We start from the raw sequence: 27,647 nt of genomic DNA, 5'->3' as shown, positions 1-27,647 counted from the left end.
TGACATGTATACCTTTCCCAACCCTCTCCCTAGTCCCCTTCCACACAAATTATTGTAAGTATTTCATTTCATTTAGAGGGATCTTTTTACAGTTCTCTTATACATTTCCCTCAAATCCTCCAAGAGCCAGTCTGCTAGCACCAGGGGCCGGTCTCCCGGACCAAAAATGATTCCTAATAGAGACCATACATTTAAAAAAAACAGCCCCGGGAGAGCAAACCTGTTAGGAATCTGGAATCTAGGAATGTGATTTTAATAATATATTTAAAATAAAAATCATATTACATCCACCACATTCTGCAGTGTTGTCTCTACAGGGTTACAAAACAGTGGTTTTCAAACCTGGTACAAACAGCAACAACCAGATGCTCGGTGGGTTATGGGTTGGCAAACCCCTTCAACAATATTTGCACTCATCTCCTATAAACCGAACTACAGGTCTCCAGATGTGCAAAAACGTACTCTGCATTCCCGAAAGAACTGGATTGATGAGTGCCAAATGCCAATGTTGGCAGTAGTGCAGAGAAAGGGAAGAAAAGAAGCCAAATTAGACACCCAGGATTTGCTCAAATGTATGCCTCCGATTGCGTGTTACTCTGGGAGTGTCAGAATAAAGTTGACATGATAATAATAGTTCCAACTGGGCTTGTGTGGTGACATAACTGCTCTACCCTGTCCACTAGACTAATACAGGTGCTGTACAGCTCCTGGAAACCACTTCAGTGGCAACACAAAAACAAGGCGACTTGCTAAGGCAGAGGGAGTCAGTCAAAGTACACCAAAGACAAAGTGACAGTTGGTGAGAATGTTTAAGGCAAAACTAAAAAGGTCTCTAGTGGTTGTAAATTAATAAAATCCCAACATTATTTCTCTAATAAAATCACTCATCATACTGTGCTCTACTCTTAAATACTAGTACCTACCGGTATGTCCGTCGCAATGTATAAAAGACTGAAACTCCTACAAAAGAAGTATGTTTTTAAATATTTTTATTCATTTATTTAATCCCAGTTAGCATAGTTTTGTCCAGACAGCGTATCAAGGGTGTGACATGAGTGACCCTCAATTCCAGTCACCCAGTCCACCACAGCACTCTGAAGGGCATGCATTATGACTCCAAAAGTAGTCCATACATACAGTACGAGTCTCAAACGTTTTTTTAACCTTTACTTACAGAACTTAGACAGACGGACAGTGCTTACTTCTATGTTTTCAGGGAATGGTTTACATGTCATATCATCATGGTACACAATTTAGGAAAGATACAATTACATCTTCAATGTGCATTTAAACAAAAAAAATAAGATTGTACAACAAAATACATCCAGTAGGAAAAATGTGTGCCAATGTAGCAGGGAAACTGTGCCATGTGAAACAATCTTGGTCTTCTATTGCATTAAGTGATCAGAGCGAGGTATGAAGAGATTCAAACAAGTGGCAGTCAGACTAGTTAATTCATACAACTTCCCCATCAAGGCTTTCTGATGATGTGTAGAGCAAGCAGAGCTCCTATGAAAACCCTTCCCTTCAAATGAGCTAGGGAGTGAGTTATGTAGATTAGATCTAGCCATTACAAAGGGCTATCTATATAACCCTCCCTAATGGTGAACATTGAGCTCACACTCACCCATACATTTTAAGGTTATGCTGAAAGCAAAAACAAACTATGTGTATTCAACAGGTCATTAAAGCAATATGAAATGAATCTGTTTGGATTTAGGCACCCATAACAACACTTCATAATCTGGTCATCCAATAATGACACTTAATTAACAGCATAGCTCAGGGCAGTCCTAACACAAATCAGATTGCATGAGTTTGAGTTCAAATGCACCATTGAATAAATAAATGTAAACAAAAAAATTATAAAGGAAATCACCTGAGCGAGAGAGTTCGTCACTGTCCCAAATGATCTTGTTCTATTGAAAATCTATTATGAATTGTAGCCACTGCCATTCAAAATTATATTAGTAATGTGACAAAAATAACACTGCTATTGTCAAATGCTGGCTTATTTCATATGCGGACAACCATAATGCAGATGCAAAAATGAAAGAATCTAGTGTTGCAAATCATTAGCCACATAAAACTACATATACTTACATTAAACCAGCAAGCTGAAGTCAAGCTGAAGGCAAACTGTGGGCTGTTATCAGTCATGAACTGTAATACGTGTACACAGTTACCACCAATAAGAAAAGCTACATCTGGAAAAGCTAATATACAGTATAGTTTACCTCTGATTTGTATTTAGCAAATCAGCATAATAAAATAGAAACCTCAAAATAAATTCCTTGAGTATGCATTCATTTCTAAGTGAAGACATATGAATGTGAATTCCTCTATAATTGTGACTGAGGTGCATATCCCAGTCAATTCAACTGAAGTCCTAATAACAAATACCAGATGCCTCGTTTGGCAAAACACCCTCCTCCTTACAGTTTAAACAAACAGCTGCAAGAACACACATCTGGACACAGCTTGTGTATTGCTTCAGTGGACATCAGTTCAGGAAGGGTTGTCACTATCTGGCCATGCTAGAAAGGACAGAATAACTTTTTAAATCACCAATGTGTTTCCAATCACAAAACCTAATCCCTAACGTAGGAGCAACACCGGACGAGTAATGTTCGCAGAGCGTGTTACGCTTCTATTAATTTAAATGAAACCAGGCGTAAGCGCAGCAGTTATGTGTGAGGCTTGGTTCCATTTTCAAGATTGTTCTCCAGTGTGAGCTGCAATTGGATAAAGTGGCTCACGTTGGCAAAAAAAAAAAAGTTACTCTTCCAGTGTAGCAGGTAAAAAAAAAAAAAAAAATGGGACTGTTTTCATGGCATCTAGTGTAGCTCCTATGTAACTCACACTAAATAAATAAAAAACTAATAGTGTACACTTGCTCATCAAGTCTGCCTATATTCATTGCCGCGTCGGTCCTCTCTAGCATGTCTATCTAGTGACTACCCTCCCAGTCTGTCCTCTCTAGCATGTCTATCTAGAGACAACCTTCGGAGGCAGATAGTTGTTCAGGAGGAGCTGAGGCCTGAGTCGGACTCTGTACTGTGCACCTTGGAGGAGGTGGAGGAGGCGCAGACAGGCGCCTGGCAGGGGATGGAGTAGCAGGAGCACACAAAGCTCTTGAGAGTCTCCTGCAGCGTGTGCTGCGCCTCTACTTTGAAGATGTCGGGCTGGTCAACCTGGTCGTCACAGATCCTGTAGAGAAAGACAGAAAGGAGCACAAAAGAGGAGAAAGGCGGACAAAACAAACATCTGTTATAGGAGCCAAAGATAAAGTCAAGACAGAACTACTGCCGCAGGTTCTATTCCAATAGATACAGCTGGAAGAAATACTGACCTCCGAAAACCAGGAATGCACTGAATGGTTTAATCCAAACATGTAGGCCATAGTTCAACTGTGTGTCATTTCCGTAAAAGATAGTGCTGAGGCAGTAGAAAACCAGTTCTTTCTGAGGTCAGGTCACATGACATGTCCGTTCATTGAATGAAGCCCCTCTCTGACCCAGCAATCTCTACTTTACAGAATGTAACAAACTAATTTATTTTCTTCTGATTTCATAGTTCCTAATTAAACAACTATTACTTTCATTAGCTACAGTGGCTGAACTCCAAGTAATTCAATAATAGCCTACTGTTTGGTTTTAGGTTATGTAACCTCATATGATGATACATTGATTGATTGTGTTTACGCTACACTGACTGACGCGCTGGGGTGTGTGTGTGTGTGTGTGTGTGTGTCAGTGAGATTGTGAGTAATAAAACAATGCTGACAGATGTCCAATCAAGAACTTTGAGCAACAGTCAACAGTATGAGAGACAGTGTAATTTACAGGCTGTTGATAGGTGTGATAAGAATAAACAGAACTCAAAAAGGTGCTCACAAAGACACTTGTGTACATGTCCTGTGTGGCTCAGTTGGTAGAGCATGGGGCTTGCAACGCCAGGGTTGGGGGTTCGATTCCCACAGGGGACCAGCACGAAAATGTATGCACTCACTACTGTAAGTCACTCTGGATAAGAGCGTCTGCTAAATGACAAAAATGTAAATAACTACTACATGAGAACAGGGTGTACCTGCCTGAGGGACAGAAACTGTTGAGTCCAAACAAAACATGTTGTTATTACAGCTAACCTTTGGCTAGGCCTCTTAGGAACTAAAAACAGCATATGGATCAAGATGTTTGATAACACAATAGGCTAAAATTACCTTTTGAATAGATGGCTGCTACTGTTGTTATACAGAATGGGCTGATTTCCATTAAACCTAGTCCTGGACTTAAAAAAACAAGATCAAATCTCTATTGAAAGTGCTTTTTATTCTAGGAGTAGACTTAATCTGTGTCTGGGAAACCGCCCCTATATGAGCCAAACGGATTGACCTGTTCAGCCTGATGTTTACCTGTCATAGATGAGTCCGTCGATGCCCTGCTCCCGTAGTGTGGTCCTGTTGTCGTGGTAGTTGTTGAGGTCTCCCCAGCAGAACACCACCAGGCCTTTAGACTGGGCCTCTCGGATGTGTTCCAGGTTCTGAAGCAGCTCCTCTGTGTGGGCACTGATACCCTAGACAGACAGACAGACGTCAGAGAGTATCGACTGATCCCCTTCACTGATCACCTACATTAGCACAGAGACTTAGCCAATTAACAATCGAAAGCTATTTCCCAGTTCCACTACTCACCAGGATGTTTTCGCTCTGTGCGAAGCTCATGGCGATCTGTGTGGTCTGACAGCGGATGTCCATGAGCTCAGGATAGGTCTCAGAGATTCCTTGGGTCAGGAACAGGATAGGGTACTTGTTCTGCTTCTGACGAACCCTAGGGGAGAATACAACATTTATGGTTACACTTACGCTTCACTGCAGCACCCCCCTTATATATGCATTCATAAAAGAGCTACACATTTGTCATAGGCAGTCAAACATTCAAATTACAGTGCCTTGCAAAAGTATTCATCCCTCTTGGCGTTTTTCCTATTTTGTTGCATTACAACCTGTAATTTAAAATTGATTTGTATTTCATGAAATGGACACACAAATTGCAAATTGGTGAAGTGAAATGAAAAAAAGTACTTGATTCAAAAAAATAACAGAAAAGTGGTGCTTGTATGTATTCACCCCATTTGCAATGAAGCCCCTAAATAAGATATGGTGCAACCAGTTACCTTCAGAAGTTACATAATGTGTGTGTGTGTAATATATACAGTGGGGGAAAAAAGTATTTAGTCAGCCACCAATTGTGCAAGTTCTCCCACTTAAAGATGAGAGAGGCCTGTAATTTTCATCATAGGTACACGTCAACTATGACAGAAATTGAGAAAAACCCCCCCCAAGAAAATCACATTGTAGGATTTTTAATGAATTGATTTGCAAATTATGGTGGAAAATAAGTATTTGGTCACCTACAAACAAGCACGATGTCTGGCTCTCACAGACCTGTAACTTCTTCTTTAAGAGGCTCCTCTGTCCTCCACTCGTTACCTGTATTAATGGCACCTGTTTGAACTTATCAGTATATAAAAAGACACCTGTCCACAACCTCAAACACACCTGTCACACTCCAAACTCCACTATGGCCAAGACCAAAGAGCTGTCAAAGGACACCAGAAACAAAATTGTAGACCTGCACCAGGCTGGGAAGACTGAATCTGCAATAGGTAAGCAGCTTGGTTTGAAGAAATCAACTGTGGGAGCAATTATTAGGAAATGGAAGACATACAAGACCACTGATAATCTCCCTCGATCTGGGGCTCCACGCAAGAGCTCACCCCGTGGGGTCAAAATGATCACAAGAACGGTGAGCAAAAATCCCAGAACCACACGGGGGGACCTAGTGAATGATCTGCAGAGAGCTGGGACCAAAGTAACAAAGCCTACCATCAGTAACACACTACGCCGCCAGGGACTCAAATCCTGCAGTGCCAGACGTGTCCCCCTGCTTAAGCCAGTACATGTCCAGGCCCGTCTGAAGTTTGCTAGAGTGCATTTGGATGATCCAGAAGAGGATTGGGAGAATGTCATATGGTCAGATGAAACCAAAATAGAACTTTCTGGTAAAAACTCAACTCGTTGTGTTTGGAGGACAAAGAATGCTGAGTTGCATCCAAAGAACACCATACCTACTGTGAAGCATGGGGGTGGAAACATCATGCTTTGGGGAAAGTTTTTCTGCAAAGGGACCAGGACGACTGATCCGTGTAAAGGAAAGAAAGGGGCCATGTATCGTGAGATTTTGAGTGAAAACCTCCTTCCATCAGCAAGGGCATTGAAGATGAAACGTGGCTGGGTCTTTCAGCATGACAATGATCCCAAACACACCGCCCGGGCAACGAAGGAGTGGCTTCGTAAGAAGCATTTCAAGGTCTTTGGAGGGAGTTGAAAGTCCGTGTTGCCCAGCTACAGCCCCAAAACATCACTGCTCTAGAGGAGATCTGCATGGAGGAATGGGCCAAAATACCAGCAACAGTGTGTGAAAACCTTGTGAAGACTTACAGAAAACGTTTGACTTGTGTCAAAAGGGTATATAACAAAGTATTGAGAAACTTTTGTTATTGACCAAATACTTATTTTCCACCATAATTTGCAAATAAATTCATTAAAAATCCTACAATGTGATTTTCTGGAAAAATTTCTCATTTTGTCTGTCATAGTTGACGTGTACCTATGATGAAAATTACAGGCCTCTCTCATCTTTTTAAGTGGGAGAACTTGCACATGGTGGCTGACTAAAAACTTTTTTCCCCACTGTATGTATGTATGTATGTATGTATATATATATATACACTCATACACACATATATATATATATATATATATATATATATATATATATATATATATATATATATATATATATATATATATATATATATATATATATATATATATATATATATAGATTAGGGCTGTCAAAAATAGCGCGTTAACGACGTTAATTAGTTGTTTGCTGTTAATTACGTCAATTTTTTTAACGCATTTCACGCATGCGCAGTGTGACAAATTATTCAGGTCAGGAAAGTGGTTGGGAGCTAGAGGCGAGATGGAGCAAGGTGAGCAAAGTGGGCCTATTGACGGATTCAAATATAAAACGAATGATGATGGTACAGTTAACAAGTACAAGGTTATTTGCAAGATTTGTAAGAAGGAGTTTCAATTTCACCGGAGCTGTTCAAGCTTGAAGTACCATGTCAACGCCAAACATGCGTTTGCTGGGCCGTCAGATTCAGCAAGTGGTTTGCGCCAGACCACGCTGAATGTTTGCAGGCAATTAACAAAATCAACCTCAGATAATTTGACCAACACAATAGCAAAATGGATTGCAAAGGATTGTAGACCCATTAGCATTGTAGAAGACTCAGGTTTCCTTGATGTTTTGCAAGTGGCGTCTCAAGACTCATTCTATAAGCCACCGTCAAGAGCCACAGTTATGAAGAAAATCCACGAGCTCTATGAAAACGAAAAAGAAAAAAGGAAAGAGGTCTTGGCTCAAGTAAATCATATCGCCCTGACAGGAGACCATTGGACATCAGTGAGTAACAACAATTACCTCGGAGTAACTGCACATTTAATCAGTGACACGTGGGAACTGAAGTCTTTTGCGCTGACTATATTAAAAACTGAGGAGCGTCATTTTGCGGAGGCTTGTAAAGAACAGTTCCTGTCTGTTGCACGTGAGTGGGACATCGAGGGCAAGACTACAACCATTGGGACTGACAGTGCACGCAACATGGTTGCCGCAATTCGACTTACACGCTATGAACACATGAACTGTGTCGCTCACATGGTGCAGAGAAGTGTCACAGTGAGTCTTGCTGACAGCGGCTTTGTAAATGCTTTGGCCAAGGCTCGCAAAGTTGTCGGTCATTTTAAGCACAGCCCAGCAAATGCTGCGGAGCTTCAAGCACAACAAGTCAGCCTGGGAAAGAAGCAAGAGCCATTGATCCAGGATGTTCCAACACGTTGGAATTCGACGCTGGAAATGGTCAAGCGCGTGAGCAGAAATAAAGAGGCTGTCATCGCAGCCCTGGACAATCAGGAGCACAAACTCGTTTTGCCGACCGCAGCAGAGTGGGATAAACTGCAGAGGCTGGAGACACTTCTAGAGCCATGCAGGTAAATCAGTCTGTAACTTATCAAATAACATCGCTTTGATTATTTTCTGGAATGAATTAAACCAAGTCAAATATCAATAACATGTATCTATGTAAAAAATAATGATGATGATAATAATAATAATAATAAGTTGATAACCACTGTTCTAATAATACACTGTCTCTGTGTGCATGTGTGTGTTTGTGTGCGTAGGTATGTAACTGAGCTCCTGGGTGGAGAGGCCTATGTCTCCTGTTCTGTGGTACTACCTTCTCTCTGCCACTTGCGTCTCAAGATGGAAGCCTGTGATGAGGACCCTGCATATGTGGTGAGATTCAAGACCAAGTTCAAGGAGGACCTAGCATCCCGTCAAGAACAGCTCAACAATGCATGGCTCCAGATTGCTACAGTTTTGGATCCTCGTTTCAAAGACTTGAAATGCCTGCCCAAGACAGACAGGGAAGAGGTGTGGACCACACTTGAAGGGATGCTGCAACAAGAATCACCCAGAAGGTCTTCACAGACACATGATGATGGGCCACCCAGGAAGAAAATCAGCCTTCTGCAAATGGGCTCAGATTCAGAATCAGAAGATGAAGAGGTCCAACCTGCCATACAGAGGTACAGAGCAGAGCCCACCATTAAATTGGAGGACTGCCCCTTGAGGTGGTGGGCATCTCATTCAGGAGCCCATGAGAAGCTGGCCCCACTAGCTCACAAATATCTAGCCACTCCTGCAACCACTGTTCCCTGTGAACGACTTTTCTCAGTTGCAGGTCACATTGTGAACAAGAAAAGGTCAGCTTTACTTTCAGAAAATGTGAACAAGTTAGTTTGCCTCAGCAACTGGCTGAAAGATGATGAAGCTCAGTAGATTTGAAAGGTGATGTTCAAACAAAAAGACCAGTTTCAGTGCAACATGTTATAGTAGTTAGCAACTGGATTTTTGAGCAACTGGATTAAAGAATGGAGGAAAAGGTAAAAGATTGTTCTTTGGTTTGATTTTCTTTCAGCCAGTTAAAAGTTTTATTGAAAATGTTTTTTTCCACAGATGACTCAAATTGTGCAAAAATGTGGTAGGTCACTTATGATTTGACTACATTTATTGCTTTCTGTTCAATTGAATACTGTAAATTGTACATCCTGGTTAAGAGGAATGCCAAAGAGGAAGTGATGGAACATTACAAAGACAAATATTATGGTGTGTAGTATGTTTCAGCTTGATTTAAAACACCATTATTTGGCTGTGTTAATAAACAGACATAATATGAAAATTATGTATCTGTGTCCTGTTATTTATCTTTTGGTATGCATTTCAGAAAAAAAATTGTTAGGATTCAGGTGTAATTGCAAATAGTGATTAATCATGATTAATCCACTGAAAATTCTGATTAATTTGATTAAAAATTTTAATCATTTGACAGCCCTAATATATATATATATACACATACACACGTTCTGAAAGGCCCCAGAGTCTGCAACACCACTAAGCAAGGGGCACCACCAAAGCAAGTGGCCCATGAAGACCAAGGAGCTCTCCAAACAGGTCAGGGACAAAGTTGTAGAGAAGTAAAAAAAAAAAAAGGTGGTTGTCCCACTGGCTATCATAAGTTGAATGCACCAATTTGTAAGTCGCTCTGGATAAGAGCGTCTGCTAAATGATGTAAATGTAAAAGTACAGATCAGGGTTGGATTATAAAAAAAATATCAGAAACTTTGAACATCCCACGGAGCACCATTAAATCCATTATTTAAAAAATGGAAAGAATATGGCACCACAACAAACCTGCCAAGAGAGGGCCACCCACCAAAACTCACAGACCAGGCAAGGAGGGCATTAATCAGAGGCAACAAAGAGACCAAAGATAACCCTGAAGGAGCTGCAAAGCTCCACAGCAGAGATTGGAGTATCTGTCCATAGGACCACTTTAAGCCATACACTCCACAGAGCTGGGCTTTACGGAAGAGTGGCCAGAAAAAAAGCCATTGCTTAAAGAAAAAAAATAAGCAAACACGTTTGGTGTTCACCAAAAGGCATGTGGGAGACTCCCCAAACATATGGAAGAAGGTACTCTGGTCAGATGAGACTAAAACTGAGCTTTTTGGCCATCAAGGAAAACGCTATGTCTGGCGCAAACCTAACACCTCTCATCACTCCAAAAACACCATCCCCACAGTGAAGCATGGTGGTGGCAGCATCGTGCTGTGGGGATGTTTTTCATTGGCAGGGACTGGGAAACTGGTCAGAATTGAAGGAATGATGGATGGCGCTAAATACAGGGAAATTCTTGAGGGAAACCTGTTTCAGTCTTCCAGAGATTTGAGACTGGGACGGAGGTTCACCTTCCAGCAGGACAATGACCCAATTAAACATTTAAATGTCTTGGAATGGCCTAGACAAAGCCCAGACCTCAATCCAATTGAGAATCTGTGGTATGACTTAAAGATTGCTGTACACCAGTGGAACCCATCCAACTTGAAGGAGCTGGAGCAGTTTTGCCTTGAAGAATGGGCAAAAATTCCAGTGGCTAGATGTGCCAAGCTTATAGGAGACATACCAAGAGACTTGCAGCTGTAATTGCTGCAAATGGTGGCTCTACAAAGTATTGACTTTGTAGAGCTCAAGTTCTGTTTGTCTTATTTCTTGTTTGTTTCACATTGCATCTTCAAAGTGGTAGGCATGTTGTGTAAATCAAAATGATACAAACCCCCCAAAAATCAATTTTAATTCCAGGTTGTAAGGCAACAGAATATGAAAAATGCCAACGGGGGTGAATACTTTTGCAAGCCACTGTACAACTGTGCAAACTAGGCTTCAGTTCAGCAGGCTAACACAGTCTTCAGTCTCACCAATGACTGTTGGATAACGAAGGTAGTGTTAGGTAAATGTATTTGTTCTAGAATATAAATCGAAATCAATAAATCATAGCAAGTTTTTGGTGTCATTCAGTAATTTACCTGATGAAGTACAATCCTGTTAAATTTATTTTGTTTAAGTACTATTTATATTCCTAAAACAAGTTGAAAATGATACTGTTGCTGCTTCCGGTTGTCTTGGATTTTTGCCCAGTGTCAAAACAATATGCTGAAAGTGTTAGTTATATTTAAGACCTAAACATAAAAACACACGTGTAGAGTATCACACGTGTTCAGGTAACTTGTATTTTGCTAAATTAGTACCCTAAACTGCACACGCAGAAACATTTTACAAGCGTCCACTCGAGCTAAAATTGATTAGCTTGTTCTAACTGTAATCAATAGTGCCAGCCTGCGACTTTTATACAGAGAGCTCCGCAAATTTTCCATGCCATTTTAGTTTCTAACTGCACATTCTACCTGGATTCCTGAATCAAGACGTCCTATTTTTTGCAACCATGAATTTGTTAAACAGTAAAGTGCATTATCCTCATGATTCCTGTAATAAAAAAGTGAGCCTCTTCCAACCCCCCCCCCCCCCCCCCCCGCCCTTTGGCAGCAACTAGTTTTCCGTATAGAGGGTCTCCACTTTCTTTATTTGAGCCCTATTTTGACAGTAAAATAAAAAAAAATTAATGGCCTTGCCGTCAAAATAAAAAAAATATTTTGAATCATGCATTCCTGCTTGGACATGTTAGATGTAACAACTTACTTACTGAATACCATCTCAGTAGTCTATTACACTTGTTAATAAAGCATTGTGAATTACTTTAACAAAAAAAATTGGGGGGTGCCACCAACTGAAAAAGTCAGTGGCACCAGTGGAGCCCTGCAGACACTTGTAGAATCTATGCCAATGCGCATTGAAGCTGTTGTGATGGGTTGCCAAACGCCCTATTAAGACACTGTTGGTGTTCCCTTTTATTTTGGAATTTACCTGTATGTTGCCCACTCTCACTACTTTAACCATTTAGATTAACCTTTTATCTCAATGACAATTTAACCGGGCATTCAAGACTAGAGCTTCCATAGTGACTGTGCAGCAGGCTGAAAGTCCGACGCCCCTAGTAGTGCTTACATGGTGCAGACGTCAGGGTCGAAGCAGGAGAAGACGATGCGTCTCTTGCCGGCTCTCTGCAGCGCACAGCTCAGTATGATGTCCAGGAACAGGTTCATGTTGAAGTAGGAAGACAGGTTTCCTTCCCACGAACCATCCTGTTGAAGACAATACCACAACATTCCAATGTGAGAAGGGTTGTTACCATCTGACCATGTTAGGAATGACAGATTACAAAGCTTTCCTGTTTGACTTGAACCACAAGCCCCCTACCCTAAAAGAACAAATAGCAGTCTGAGATCGCAATTCGTTTAGACAAATTTGTCAAAGTCATCGCATATTGCCTTGTAAAAATGTCAGAATTGCTGCAGCAAAATCAAGCAATTTTGTCTGCAAATATCCCAAATTCCCTGTGAAATCCAGGAGGTACTGAAATAGGTCATAGGTCGGTTCAGACAATACAGTTACTTTTGCACTTTCTAGAATGGCCATCTAATGACTTAATCTTCTCATTACCAGTATCACTGACTGGCTGTACATACCTTCATCTGACAAATCCACTTCAGTTCGATGTTGAACCCCACATTTTCAGGCACTGCATGGAAGATCTGGAACATGACATGAAATAGGGAAGCAGTTATAATTGGACACAGAACCTCAAGGGTGGGCTAGGTTAGTTCACACTTTTGGCAACCTCGAAAGCAGTGACGCCGACTAGGAGGGTATTTACCTGTGAGAATGAAGGGAAGGGTTGATGCTCGTCAACCTCTTCCTCATCGTCGTCATCTAAGAAACAAAGCCATCACACACATAAGCCAATACAAAGCACCTGCTGGGTTGGTTCACGTTCAACTGCTTTAAACAATGATGCAAGCAGAGGACATAGGTTTGTTCTTCACAATACCAATTGGAATTATTGCCAATTAAACTTAGAAAACTATGGCTTTGCACAAGTAGGAGGACAAGAGCACTGTTTGCAATAACGATAAATAATATATGTGGTGGGTATTGCAGTGAATGAAATGGAAGAAAATATACTATACCTTTGTGGTCGTTCACCTTCAAGGCTGAAGCATGACCCAGCTGTGGAGCAAACACAAAACCAAGTCATCTTTCACACCATGGCCTATTCCTAAATAGTGACAAACCATAGCCTACATAAGACTAAAACCAAATCAAGACATCCACATACTGTCTTCAAAGGACTCTTCATATTAACATAGTTCAACAACTGGATTCTGAGCATATTCACTAGTAAAGGAGAAGCCAGCAGAGCTTTTACCTTGAGCTGTTGTAGCTGGTCGTATGTGAGATCTTTGACAGGAACTTCAAACAGCTCCAGAGAGTGCTTGTCTCCTTTCTGACAGGTGGAAGAGAGGAAAAAGAAAAGCAAGGATGCAGTATTTTTTAAAAAAGTACAACAAAATATAAAATAATCAAAGCTCGAATAATGAGTTAGTTATTTGAATGAGCTGTGTAGTGCTAGGGCAAAAACCAAAACGTGCACCGGGGGGGGCAGGACAGAGTTTGGGAAACCCTGCTGTACTACAGGGTGCATCAAATGGTATTGTTGAAACAGAAAACAAACTGGATTTGTTCTGTTGTCGTTGAGGTTTACCTTCTTAGTGGAGATGCAACAGGTGAGATCGTGGTACACAATGGGGACACAGTCCTTGGAGAGATGGACGTCAAACTCCACATAGGCAGCCCCCTGCAGAAACATACAACACACATGCAGTCAACTCTGATGCGACAACAGATTAGAGACATTTAGAGGGTCAAGAGGAAAATGGGTTTCTTTTTCAGTTTCTTTTTCCTCCATGTGGGAATACTCACATGATTGGCAGCACTTTTGAACGAAGCAATGGTGTTCTCCCTGACTTTAGTATGTCTGACAAACAAAACCAGAAATGTTTAGGCCAAAACCAAAGACATACAAATCACAATGTACAGTATAACACAGATACAAATGTAATTTTGTTGAATATGAAGTGTATGGTCAGACTACTAGTTAATGACCTGCACGCTAACAACACAACTCCTGGATGAGATTTCAGAGGCACCTTTTTCCCAGTACAGTGACATAAAAACAGAAAGAACGTCTTTGTTGTTCGTTGACTTCCTCTGTTGATGTCCTAACCTTCACTGCAACTTTGAAGCCATACGGGACAGAACAATTCCATTCAAACATTCAATAAACTAAGTATGAAAGGGTCTTTGTGTTCTTAGGAACTTGGCCCTTCCTAGAGTCCTGCTTCAACACACGCACAAAGACCATTTAAGAATTCCTCTTAGGTACATCCACACCTAATAATCTATTATGTAATGCTTGTGTGTGTGTGTGTGTGTGTGTGTGTGTGTGTGTGTGTGTGTGTGTCTCTCACTTGGCTGCGTGTGTGCTGCCGGCCCCTCTGTGGCCTACGTCCAGGGGTACACTCCTCTTCCTCCAGTACTTGGTGAAGGAGGAGCTCATGTCACACTGCAGTCCCTCGATAGGACGGATCACCAGGTAGTCCACTGGAATAGAAAAATACATTGTTTTAAAAAAGGTGAATTGTACTCATTTACTTTAATCTAAGCTTTTTATTTTTTTTACCAGGGAAACATCTTAGCTAACACTCTGGCCCCAAGTCAGCCAACCCTTTATTTATATTCTAGTTCCTGTTTTGACCGTTTTCCCATCCTGTTTGACAGTTACATGCTAAGGGGAAAGTTAATTGTTCACGTGGGAAAATCGTCTGCTGGAGGAACTATATGTGCTGACTTCCAGTACTCTAGTTCCACTTCTGGTAAAAATTCAAAGACCTGTCAGCCAATACAGGCTGCATCTTAGTGCTAGAGGATGTACTAAACATAATCAGTCACTCTTAGGGAAATATAGAAGTTCAATAAGTCCCGTATCCTAACCAAGTTTTGTGGAAATCCCCCATTGATATCAATACCTGATTTACAAAGAAGTTAGAGTTACATGGGTGTATCTCAAGCAACTTAATTGAAATTATTTTCTATGCTTTTACCAGACTACTTGTTGCCGGAGGGGGTAGGGTTGCTCACCTCTGACTTTGCCCAGGGTCTGTCTGGAGTTGCGTTTCATGATGGGCAGAGTGACCACACCTGTGTCCTTGCCACTCTCCACGAAGAATGAGGAGAGGAGGCAGGCCGTACCCACCGTCCCCGGGTGGGCATCCCCTGGCATCACATGCTCACCCATATCCTCCTGTAGAGGGGAGGAAAGGGTTAATAAACTCACTATTGTACACATTCAGGGCCGGACACTCACTTTTTGGTACAATAGTGGTTTGGGAGTACACCTACAAATCAAAACATATTGGTTGTTTACACAGATTTGCAAATATTATCGCAGGTGCAACGAAATACTTGTGTTTCGAGCTCCAACAGTGCAGTAATAATAATAATAATACCTACACATAATCCAAAAAGTCTAAATAAATCAATAAAGAAACATCAGAACGAGCGATAGATCTACATTTTTTAAATGTTATTTGTAAACTCTGGTTCCCTTTATCTAATATTAGGTTTTGGTTGAGATCTGATAACATTCAGCATCAAAAATAGAGAAAATCAGAAAGGTGGCAAATACTTTCACGGTACTGTAAATGCTACTGCTCAACAAAAAATGTTATACAATCTCAGTCGACCAAACAATCGACTAATTGGGGTCAGCCCAAATATATATATATATAAACAGTATGTAAACATTACAACACGAAGCAGTTGTTTCCATAGTGTTCATAATAATCAACTGCCGAATATATTGATCCTGCTGTGAACTGTACCTCAAAGAAGTCGAAGGTGAGTTCCAGGTTGTCGGGATCCATGGTGTGGATGATGTACTCGGTCCACTGTGAGGCCTCCAGGGCGTAGCCACACTCAGGCTGGGAGTGGCGGGACTTGTACCCATCTCCACTGATCATACTGATCTCCAGCGTGGTGGTCATCTTGTGCCGCGACGCTGCACTCTGCTCTGGCTCTTCATCGTCATCCTCCTCTTCCTCTACACCCTCAAGCGTCAGCTTGATCCTGGGGTCAGAGGGGAAAGGTCACACAGGTCAAGAGAGGTCAAAAGGGGGAGAGGACCTGAAAAAGCCTGACTAGTAAGTCATGACTATGACCAGATAAGACTAGTGTTTTTACAGCAGCATATTTCATCCATAAAGCTGTAGCTATTTATCTTAAGAGCAATATTTGGTTTGATTCCATAAGTTATTTTGGGATCAATTCTATGGGCATTTACAGAAATTCTGTCCCCACAGATTCCCTCTGACCCAAGCCACAGCCTGTTTGATATCTCTCAGGCAGCAAACTGTGTTGAATAGGAGCCATGTCTCTTGCTCTCACCTGAAGCGAGACTTCTTGTATTTCTTCTTGGTGATGGATACGGGAGACGTCTTAGAGAAGTGCAGACGTAGACGGATCTCTGTCTGGCACGTCAGCCACCCAGAGTCCATACACTCTGAGCCGTCTGCAAAGAGGAGTTGCAGGGAAACATGTGGTAAGCATTCTGGCACAAAATGGCTGCCGTTGTATCACCAAGGTGAGTAACAGTACAGATTGGTGGTGGATGAGGTTAGCTATCCGCAAACAATGCAAAGCACTTTGAGTTTAAGAAAAGAGCTATGGGAATAAAATTAATTGTTCAAACACACTGAGTCAACTGTAGGATGGTGAGACTCAGTCAAATTCATGTCAGTCAGTATGTTCTACTACCAGATAACTAACCTCAAATCTTAGCAGTCTAATGGGGAAGTGTTTTACATGTAATCTGTTGAGAGTTAAGTTCCACCAGAAGATTGACTCATACATCAGGTACTTAGTATAGGCTCCTACAGTATGTGCTTTAAGTACTTAGTGATTAGCAGTTTATGAGCCATTAGTTAATCTTCATCTTGTAATAGGGCCCGATCCCGACATAGGAATTTATGACTTTCCTACGCACTTCTCAGTATTTGGTATTCAGACTTACCTTATTTAGTCACATAACGCGCTCCGCAGGTGTGGCTACCTTGCGCACTCTGAATACATTTCATTCAACCGCTGAAAACCCTCCCACTTGCAGGCCAACAGATTCTCATGGAGTTTTCATTCAATGGGGTTTTCAGTACATTTATCTTAAGCCATCCCTTTAAATACGGTGCACCTTTAATTTAGAATTTTGTCATCACACTCAATAGAAAACGTAGAGAGAACGGGTTCAGAATATTGGGATTAATGAAAGAAATCCATAATGCATATTCATCTCCATTTCAGCACCAACTGGTAGATGTTTGTTGTTGTAGAAATCCGCTGATTTTGTAGATTATTTATGCACATTTTTGGGTTAGGAGCGCATGTATGAATCATAAAAATAAGTTATCCAAACCGTTACGCACGTAATACTGTATTTTGATGAATAAAAAAAAAAAGTGGTTTGATTCATCATGAAAGTTGTCCTATTCAAGTTCAATCCATTAAATATTGGAAGGTGGAAAAAGTATATAATAGGGGTTGAACAATAATCCTATAAATCTACCCTAATTCTCTCTAATCATGGACCTGTATGACAGAGGTCCAGTCCGTTCAAACACTCCGTGAACCGTGCGCCAGGATCCAGGTTTAACTTGCTACGTGTGGTTTAAGTTCCATAATGATTCAAATAGGCTACATGTCCTAAATTATTGCACAACGTTAGCCTAATATGATCCACTAATACTAGCGACCCTCAGGAACAATTTACAAGGAAGTGACAGAGGAAATAAAAGGTCAACGGAATTGAATGATGCAAAAACACAAATGTATGTGGGTATTACTGACGGTGGCGCCAGATAGTGATACAAATTGTAAAATAAAACAGCCCGGGCATATAATCAAAACATTCTCAAGTGCATACATCAACTCGGCAGGTTCAGCCCTACAGAAAAAGCCTATAACTTGAGTCTCCAAATTGTATCCACACAAATTATAAGGGAACATAACTAGAATTCTGAATAACAGCACAGCTATTAATATCCTATTTCACCACGCAATACATGTAATGTTGATATAATTTTCAATTTGCATCCATATGGCTGGAATTCACAGTCTCGAAAGTGGTCTGTTCTTCGACCAATCTTCGAAAAATATTCTAAAACAATTGCTATGTGCATTTACAATTCCCTTCTCCAAACAGATTACTAATTTACAGTGCATGTTGAATGGTGTTATTTCTATCGGAAAAGAAATAAGTAGACGCTTTCCCCACTTGGTAGGTTCGCTCTACCTTATTCATGGTTTCCTTGCGAGTAAAGGTGGTGGAATTAGAGAATTAAGTCAAGGTCAGTATATGACGCATCCGTAGACACCTCAATTTTTTTGAGCGCCACCTCAAACAAAGTGGGTGAATAGCATGCTATTCTCATGCTTAAGTTCAAGGTCAGAATACGAATAGAGAGAAAAGCGTATAAAAAGGAAATCATGTTTTACACGCGCTTAACTCTGGTCGGCATCTGGGCCTTAGTGCATAACAAAGGACTACCCTGAGGTAGTTAACATGTGCAATGGGGTGAAGCGGAGATGGCAATTCTATATTATGTATTTTCCATACAATAGCAAGACATATCAATGCTAATTTCCCAAAATGGATTAATCAAGACGTGATATATTTAGTTGACTTACTGTGGAATCCAAATTGGCCATCGTCAATATCAAGGTGTGATTCTGCAAGACAATAAACTGGCATAAGGCCTTTTTTTTTTTTTTACAAACAAACCATTTCTATCATTTCAAGCATGTGACATAACATACCAAACTTCCAACTTCAGTATAAAAAGGTTTTATGTATTAAACATTATTGCCCAAAAAGTGTCAGGTGGAAGGATTTAGGGAAAAACTATGGTTTATTCAATTGTTTACTATTAAGCTTATTTTGAATGAGCTTTGTCTGAGTTTGAGAGGCCACATCCACTAGAGTTTCCTCCGCTCTAGAACATTCTAGTTACAACAATGTGGCCTCCAACCCACTTGCCTCAGCAAAGCATAGATACTGTACATTCCCCAAACCAAGCAGGGCATCGTTCTGGTGTATATACCTGTGGGGCTCATCAGGCGTGGCTGCTGATGGGTCTCCCACTTAGTGACTATCACCTGACAGGGACCACCTGCACTCTGCAATGCCAATGTTTAGTACAGCATTAAGACTTTTCAAATACAGTCAATGTTCACTTTGGTCTCAAAGGTGTCGTCACCAATCAGCAAGCCACTATTGGTTGAAATCTGAAAAAGGGATTCATTAGTCGGTAGGTGGAAGAACGTGAGCATCAACTCTTCATCTATGCTAAAGTATTTAGCCATCTTCTCTGAAAGATTAATGTTTTATTTTTGTACAAAGTTGATCTGCTACGTTATTGGCATTAATGGTTAGATCTGCCATTAATGGTGCAAAGTAAACAATGCCTTTAAATGACAAACTGTAAAAACACAATCGAAACTGAATGTGGTCATGGTTTTAGGTTTCTGACCACAGAGACGTAAAAAATGTGTTGTCATTACAGCTGGCCCATCTGAATGTGTGGGTTCCAACCATGAGTCAAGACTGTACGCTCTTTGACGAGTTAGTAATGCTGCTTGTCCTCTGGCAGTGGTTCAGAGCAGGCAGAGACGGCACAGTTCAAATGAGTTTGTTTTGCCTCGTTTCCACTCCACATCACAGATGTGATAGGTGTTGCTTCACATGCTGCTGTCTGTAGGACATATAAACTCTCTCGCTGTTTCTCTCTGTAAGAGGAAAAGCTTTTTTGTTTTTATTGTGTAATTTGAACCTCCAAGTTGGACGTATAGAGAACGTTACATACTGACATTAATAATTGGAGTGGTGAAGAACATGCTGTGTGTTCCAACTTCCAAGTCTAGCCTAGTGCAGCATTAAATAACATGGGGGAAGAGGCTCACGTCACATGCCCAAATCCAAGCTCAGTTATAGCCAGCTGGCAGAGCTCCAGGCATGGCTGCTCTCCTATCTGAGCATTATGGAAGAACTGAAGTGAGCTAGAGGGGATCAACACAGATGTGGGGAAAGTGAGCCAAATTACCCATGAATGATCTTAAAAACTGCTGTAGCGTAGCTAATCTAATGCTTTCTAATGTTCACCCAAATCATATACTTCCTCAGACTCATTTGGTCGCACTTGGATGACAGTGACTCCATAGAAGACTAACTGTGTATAAATTAAAACTCCCTGTAAACGGTTGTGTGAAATACTAGTATTAGTTCTGTGGTGGTACTTTTGATTACATTTCATAAAACAGATAAACAGATTAGCTGTGAAAACATCAGCAGCCTCCAGAACTGAAATGGGGATAGAAATGTTGATAACACCACATGCATTCATCGCCATCATCAAAAGGAAGGTTTAACAGCACAACACAACACCTAGTCAAGCTCTAGCCTGCTGTTAACACAATACGGTCAATCATTTGTCAACTGTCACTCAATGGCCAACATGGATTACCACTAAAGCAACTACTTATGTAACTGGATTAAGGTACTAGAATTTGAATAGGCCAAACACAATCACATAGGTCATTTGTTTAATATGTCTGATTACTTCATATGCTGACAGCACATAAGATTATGAGCTCACCTTTGACTCCAGGAAGTGGCCTTTGAAGTAGCGATAGGTTGGCACAGCACCTCTGGGCACACTGATGGTCCTCTTCCACAATGTCCTGGGGAAGGTACATAATATTTAAACGTTAGTAATTTAGCAAACGCTCTTATCCAGAGTGACTTACAGTAGTGAGCGCACACATTTTCATACTTTCTTTCCATACTGGTCCACCGTGGGAATCGAACCCACAACCCTGGTGTTGCAAGCACCATGCTCTTACTAACTGAGCTACACAATATGTTGAATTACTTCAACACACATAAATCATTCAGATCATAGCATATTCAAAAGATAAGTGATATTTACCCATCGTGTTCAACCAGTTGTAGGGTCACAGCTCTTTGATGGCACCAGCCTCCTAAAGCTTCACAGCTACCAACCACGGCTATCACCTCACCTAGTCATACACCATATTATTACGTTCAATTAATGAGCCATAACTGCACACACACACACACTCTCTCATTAGGCTCTAATGATGAAGTGCATTTCAGCTAAACTCTTGTGGACAGACTACGTAATCGAGCATCTGACCAAATAACTCAAGATTTTAGTTCCGGGATAGCTAATTGAGATTTGCTAAAAGCTGACATTCCTGACTGACTGTTTGGTTCGGTGTCAATCTTTCGGTCTAACGTTGTCTTGAATTGAATAGTCTTCTTGTTTCGGATTAGTCTGCTGCCCTGCAGTAGGGGTTGGTCTTACCTGGGGATGTGTCTCCCCTAACTGCCAAAGTCACTTGAGTTGTCTCCATAGTTGACACAGGCACAAACAAGGACAATTGCAGGCGCAATCAAGCTGGAAAACCAGGAACTTAATGGTAAAACAGGCATAGATTTAGTGGATCAACAAAGCCATCCTGGGTACTAGCTAGTCACATCTATGACTGAACCAGAATATGGCCTTGGATATTCAACGTATCCTGTAAAACCAGATTCTGGTTCAATCTATGACTAAAAAGTGACCACATCAACACAACCACTCGGGCTATCTAGTTAGCTACTAAGATAACAGATCAAAAGCTAGTATTACATCATCCCCAAGACTGATGTATCTATAGAGCCTGCCAGTTTGTAGTCCTAAAATCCGGGAAATGAGTTAGTTAGCCTCATGGCTTGTTGGTGCAGGGGAAATAAATGGGGGTTTCAGATAAACGCAGAAGATAAGGTCGGAGGTTAACACAGGTTTAGTAGATTTTATACTATGATATAATAACCAGTAAGTTCACATTACCTTTATGAATTATGAAGCCTTTATGTGCTTGTTTTTATTTCATAAATGGTTAAAAATGTGCTAATGATAATTATCTCAAAGAACAAAACGTATAAGATTTCCTAAACCTGTGTTTACCACAGACCTTATTTTCAGCGTTTATACAAAAACCCATTAATTTCCCCATAGGCTTGACCAATATACAAATCATTGGCTTTGACCAACGTCGAGCCTTGGCAGAGTTAGTGAACACAAAAAGACGCCACTACTGTTACTATTGCTCTGTCCGGTTTCAATTCAGACCGCCCAATTCCGGATTTGTGAACAAAACAGACACTACTGTAGCTAGCCATGCAAACCAGCTGTTTACTGTAAATTACTTAGCTAGTTACTCCATTTGCGCTAACCCGGGAAGACAGCCAGCACGCTAACGGCGGCAGTTACGTTAGCTAGCTACTACTAACGCTAGCCATCGTAGCCACAATAGCGTTTTTAATTTTTCTAGCTACAAAACTTAAATAACCATTGTAACTGAACAATATCGTCGCGTAAATCACAGACGGTATCAATTTACCTTAATCCATCAGCAGACCGATCTTGCTCGATGTGGTAGATTTGGCATATTTATTGACAACGTCTGTAGCTACTGCGACGCAGTCTTCTTGTCGCCAGTGTGACATGAGCAGCATTAGCGATGAGCAACAACCGTGGAATGGCCTTCAAAATAAAAGTTTGACAAACGGATCCAAATATTGGAATCACGCCATAATTGGACTAGGGCTGTTCAATGTCGGAACTGGAGGGCCGTGACTAGGGCTGTTCGATGTCGGTACTGGAGGGCCGTGACTAGGGCTGTTCGATGTCGGTACTGGAGGGCCGTGACTAGGGCTGTTCGATGTCGGTACTGGAGGGCCGTGACTAGGGCTGTTCGATGTCGGTACTGGAGGGCCGAAACACTTCTGGTTCTGGTTCTTCTTCTTGTAAGTGACTAATTCAGACCTGGGACACCAGGTGAGGGCTATTAACTACCAGGTAGAAACAAAAACCAGAAGTGTTTAGGCCCTCCAGGACCAACATTGAACAGCCCATGACTAGATCAGGGTTTCACGAACTCGGTCCTGGGGCCCACCTTGGGTGCACGCTACCCTAGCACTACACAGCTGATTCAAAGAATCAACTCATCATCAAACTTTGATTATTTGAATCGGCTGTGTAGTGCTAGGGCAAAAAACTGTTGGGGATACCCTGGACTAGATAATGCTAAACAAGGTTGGAATGTTGTTTCATAAAATCAACAAAATACAATATTAATTTGACATAAACAGTAAACAGTAAAAATCCTAACCAGAGGTTTTACTGAGTAGAATAGACCCCACTTTTACTGGGACATAATGTACAGAAAATGGTATACAGTGCAATATGTATGTACTACACACATATCAGAGTCAGAATCTGACCGATTGTCAAAGTTAAACAATAAGAGCTACGACGATGTTATGTGTGTGTGTATATGTATAAATGCTGCTGAGGGGAGAACGGCTCATAATAATGGAATAGCATCAAACAAAAACAAAATGGAGCAAATGGAATGGCATCAAACACCTGGAAACCATGTGTTTGATGTATTTGATACCATTCCACCGACTCCACTCCAGTCATTACCACGAGCCCGTTCTCCCCAATTAAGGTGCCACCAACCTCCTGTGGTTTTGTATATATATATATCTTCATAATTGTGTTCTGTGGGTGTTGCTGAGTAGGCTGATATCCAATTTCATGGACCAAAGATGTATAGGTAATCCTGTACAGTGCATATAAGTACTGTATGTCCCTATGCAATTATGCAGTCCAGTACATCCAGAGTGAGATTTCAACACATTTTCAATGTTTTTGTGTCAAATTAATTAATGATTATATTTTGTTGAATTTATGAAATAACTTTCCAACTTCGTTTAACATTATCTAGTCCAATTATGGCATGATTCCACTATTTGTGTCCTATGTAGCTCAGTTGGTAGAGCATGGAGCTTGCAACACTGCTAAACATAATATATTATAATTTATAAACTGGGTGGTTTGATCCCTGAATGCTGATTGGTTAGGTATATGAGAGGCACAGGAGGTTGGTGGCACCTTAATTGGGGAGGACGGGCTCGTGGTAATGACTGGAGTGGAATCAGTGGAATGGTATCAAATACATCAAACACATTATTTCCAAGTGTTTGATGCCATTCCATTTGCTCCGTTCCGGCCATTATTATGAGCCGTTCTCCCCTCAGCAGCCTCCACTGATGAGACGGTATACCACGGGTATGACAAAAAAAATATTTTTACTGTTCAAATTACATTTGTAATCAGTTTATAATCGCAATGAGGCACCTCGGGGGTTTGTGGTATATGGCCAATATACCACAGCTAAGGGCTGTATCTAGGCACTCTGCGTTGCGTCGTGCTTAAGAACAGCCTTTCGCTATGGTATATTGGCCATATACCACACCCCCTCGAGCGTTATTGCTTAAATATATTACTATTTGTATCCGTATGTGGGACTTTAATTTTGAAGGCAAAATCGCTGATTCCACTATTGTTGGTCATCGCTAATGCTGCTCATTTCACTGGTCTCCTCGTGGATGATACTCGTCAACCCACCGGTCATTGCCAGATGGGCTACACCCGATGACTTATATAAACCGTTTATTGCTGATGCTTAGGTATTGGTCTTTGAAGCCACCGGTCGGCCATATTGGCACTCCCTAGTAGGAGCAGTCCTCCATAGGAATTAATGGAATTCTGCAGTATTTCAATTAAATGTTTCAAGGACAAAATTATATGTATTTAAGTATTTTTGTTGTTGTAGTGGGGACAGTCACATTAGTACTCTCTAAAAAAAAAAAAACGTTAAGGATTTGTTTCTGTATTTAGCTCACATAATATAATTTAGAATTATGCATTAAAGTGTCTGTAATAGAATAAACGTGTCAAAAACGAATGTAGACATTAATAAATGCATTTCTATTGCTTCCAAAATATGTTTTACAATTGAGGAGTGCCAAGATGGCTGCGCGGTGGCTGCCTCGTCACATCACGGACCATAGCCTAGTGGTCCTCGGTTCAGCCAAATCGAACTCGTCCATTTGTCCTGCTATAATGATCAGACAGAGATCAATAAAACAAAGATATCATATGCTTGCTTTGCTTGAGTTTCCATTTGATTTCAGCTATCATTCAAATGCGAAAGCAGGAAATACTAAATAAAGATTAAATGAAGACATGCTTTACTTGGGCCACTCAATATATTACTGATAGGTATTACTGATCAGTATCGCTCAAATGTTGCCCAATGGGTATATCAAATGTCCTAGTGAATAGCTATGAGGCAGTTATTTATTTACAGTCCCACTAATAAAAGTGTGCCTGTCTCTGCCTGAAGGAGAGAGGGATCAGGTGCTTCAGCTATAACCTATCTACAGCCTATGGGCTCAAGTGTCTGTTTACTCTGATTATTACAGGATCACCAAAACAAGCATCTCATGTTCACTAAAATGTCCTGTACTGTGCTACCTGTTGTTATGTTTGTCCATTTAGATTGTAAGTGGGTAAATGACTGTACAGCACTATGTCATGTCAGAAAAATAATGTACCAGTACCAGCCATATGAGTTCATATAATGATTGTTTAAGTAAAACATTCAGCATGTTTTCTAAATTGAGTGTAGCCTAAGGATGTTATGGAAACTTGTCTTGACTTGCCTAGTGTAGTGCATTAGCATTTCAGCTCCTGCATTGCTGGAATACAAAACAGCTATTTATGGTTCAAAGTCAAAATACAGTACATGACCAAAAGTATGTGGACACCTGCTCATCGAACATCTAATTCCAAATTCATGGGCATTAACATGGAGTTGGTCCCCCCCTGCAGCAATATTCCAACATCTAGTGGAAGGCTTTCCACTAGATGTTGGAATATTGCTGCAGGGACTTGCTTCCATTCAGCCACAAGAGCATTAGTGAGGTCGGGCACTGATGTTGGGCAATTAGGCCTGGCTTGCAGTCGGCGTTCCTATTTATCCCAAAGGTGTTCGATGGGGTTAAGGTTAGGGCTCTGTGCAGGCCAGTCAAGTTCTTCCACACCGATCTCGACAAACCATTTCTGTATGGACCTCACTTTGTGCACGGGGGCAGTGTCATTCTGAAACAGGAAAGGGCCTTCCCCAAACTGTCGCCACAAAGTTGGAAGCACAGAATCGTCTAGAATGTAATTGTATACTGTTGCGTTAAGATTTCCCTTCACTGGAACTAAGGGGCCTAGCCCGAACCATGAAAAACAGCCCCAGACCATTATTCCTCCTCCACCAAACATTACAGTTGGTACTATGCATTGGGGCAGGTAGCGTTCTCCTGGCATCTGCAAACCCAGATTAGTCATTCGGACTGCCAGATGGTGAAGCGTGATTCATCACTCCAGAGAACGCGTTTCCACTGCTCCAGAGTCCAATGGCGGCAAGCTTTACACCACTCCAGCCGACACTTGGCATTGCTCATGGGGATCTTAGGCTTGTGTGCAGCTGCTCGGCCATAGAAACCCATTTCATGAAGATCCCTACAAACCATTCTTGTGCTGACGTTGCTTCCAGAGGCAGTTTGGAACTTTGAGTGAGTGTTGCAACCGAGGACAGACTATTATTACGCGTTACGCGCTTCAGTACTCGATGGTCCCCTACCACTTCACTGTTGAGCCGTGCTCCTAGATGTTTCCACTTCACAATAACAGCACTTACAGTTGACCGGGTCAGCTCTGGTAGGGCAGAAATTTGACGAACTGACTTGTTGGAATGGTGGCATCCTGTGACAGTGCCATGTTGAAAGTCATGAGCTCTTCAGTAAGGTCATTCTACTGCCAATGTTTGTCTATGGAGATTGCATGGCGGTGTGCTCGATTTTATACACCTGTCAGCAACGGGTGTCGTTGAAATAGTATAATCCACTAAATTGAAGGGGTGTCCACATACTTTAGTATATATAGTGGATATGAATATACTGATATGTATAGACCTACTGCATAGTTCAGCACACCTGCTAACCATCAATCAATTGCCTGTGTTTCTGACCTCGTAAGGTCTCTTTCTGTTTATGAGGTTGAACAAGGATCTTGGCCTACAGCGACACATGGACAGGCAGAAAATGACTGCAGACAATGACCTTCTAGAGTTACATAACCCTTGACCCTATTTCTCAACAGAAGCCAAGAGAAAGACTCAACCTAAAAACCACAGTGGACTACGGCATCATGTGTCATAGGCCTACTGGGGTTCCTACTTACACACTATAGAAAGGTTTGGGGTCATACGCACATCCTTAAAAACGTAGGTGCTGGGTTAATAAAAATTAAATTCACTTTTGCTCATAGTCAATCATACTTAATCACAGAGGTAAATATGGTCATAAAGGATTACAGTGCATTCGGAAAGTATTCAGACCCCTTCCCTATTTCCACATTTTGTTACGTTACATCCTTATTCTAAAATGGATTCAATTAAATGTTTTCCTCATCAATGTACACACAATACCCCATAAAGACAAAGCAAAAGCAGGGTTTTTGAAATTGTAGCAAATGTATAAAAAAACAAAACAGAAACAGTATTCAGACCCTTTGCTATGAGACTTGAAATTGAGCTCAGGTGCATCCTGTTTCCATTGACCATCCTTGAGATGTTTCTACA

General features: G+C 41.2%; 2 protein-coding genes across 3 annotated transcripts; one reads left to right on the top strand and one right to left on the bottom strand.

Moving 5' to 3' along the window:
* Positions 1-972: 972 nt before the first annotated feature.
* Positions 973-22,603, bottom strand: LOC311108203 (glycerophosphocholine phosphodiesterase GPCPD1-like). Of its 2 annotated transcripts, none has more exons than XM_084150824.1 (20): positions 22,503-22,603; positions 21,422-21,514; positions 21,023-21,113; positions 20,690-20,774; positions 19,139-19,214; positions 18,726-18,767; positions 16,434-16,557; positions 15,872-16,115; positions 15,129-15,291; positions 14,459-14,591; positions 13,911-13,965; positions 13,693-13,785; positions 13,357-13,434; positions 13,118-13,157; positions 12,805-12,860; positions 12,617-12,682; positions 12,096-12,232; positions 4,694-4,829; positions 4,415-4,575; positions 973-3,210 (listed from the first exon to the last, which is right to left on the bottom strand). In XM_084150824.1, the coding sequence occupies exons 2-20, from the start codon at positions 21,468-21,470 to the stop codon at positions 3,024-3,026; spliced, it is 2,016 nt and encodes a 671-aa protein (XP_084006950.1). In that variant the 5' UTR covers positions 21,471-21,514; positions 22,503-22,603; the 3' UTR covers positions 973-3,023. The 2 variants fall into 2 exon arrangements, with proteins under 2 accessions (XP_084006950.1, XP_084006951.1); XM_084150825.1 differs by having other exon boundaries at positions 21,422-21,529; positions 22,503-22,592.
* Positions 7,558-8,975, top strand: LOC311108071 (E3 SUMO-protein ligase ZBED1-like; the record flags this gene model as incomplete). Its single annotated transcript, XM_084150717.1, has 2 exons — positions 7,558-8,122; positions 8,315-8,975. The coding sequence occupies exons 1-2, from the start codon at positions 7,737-7,739 to the stop codon at positions 8,973-8,975; spliced, it is 1,047 nt and encodes a 348-aa protein (XP_084006843.1). The 5' UTR covers positions 7,558-7,736.
* Positions 22,604-27,647: the final 5,044 nt, after the last annotated feature.

Source organism: Coregonus lavaretus (assembly GCF_964263955.1).
Source record: "Coregonus lavaretus genome assembly, chromosome: 33".
Classification (NCBI taxonomy): Eukaryota; Metazoa; Chordata; class Actinopteri; order Salmoniformes; family Salmonidae; genus Coregonus; species Coregonus lavaretus.
The sequence above is the reverse complement of the archived record's forward strand: the minus strand, read 5'-3'. Positions and strand labels throughout refer to the sequence as shown.

Bases quoted from the DNA above. Each gene is read 5' to 3' on its own strand.
- LOC311108203 (XM_084150824.1), bottom strand. From the start codon at position 21,470: ATGGAGACAACTCAAGTGACTTTGGCAGTTAGGGGAGACACATCCCCA. The intron at 20,775-21,022 runs GTAAATATCACT...TACCTTCCCCAG, and splicing joins CAACTGGTTGAACACGATGG to GACATTGTGGAAGAGGACCA. The intron at 13,435-13,692 runs GTAAACCTCAAC...TCCACCTGTCAG, and splicing joins GTTGCATCTCCACTAAGAAG to AAAGGAGACAAGCACTCTCT.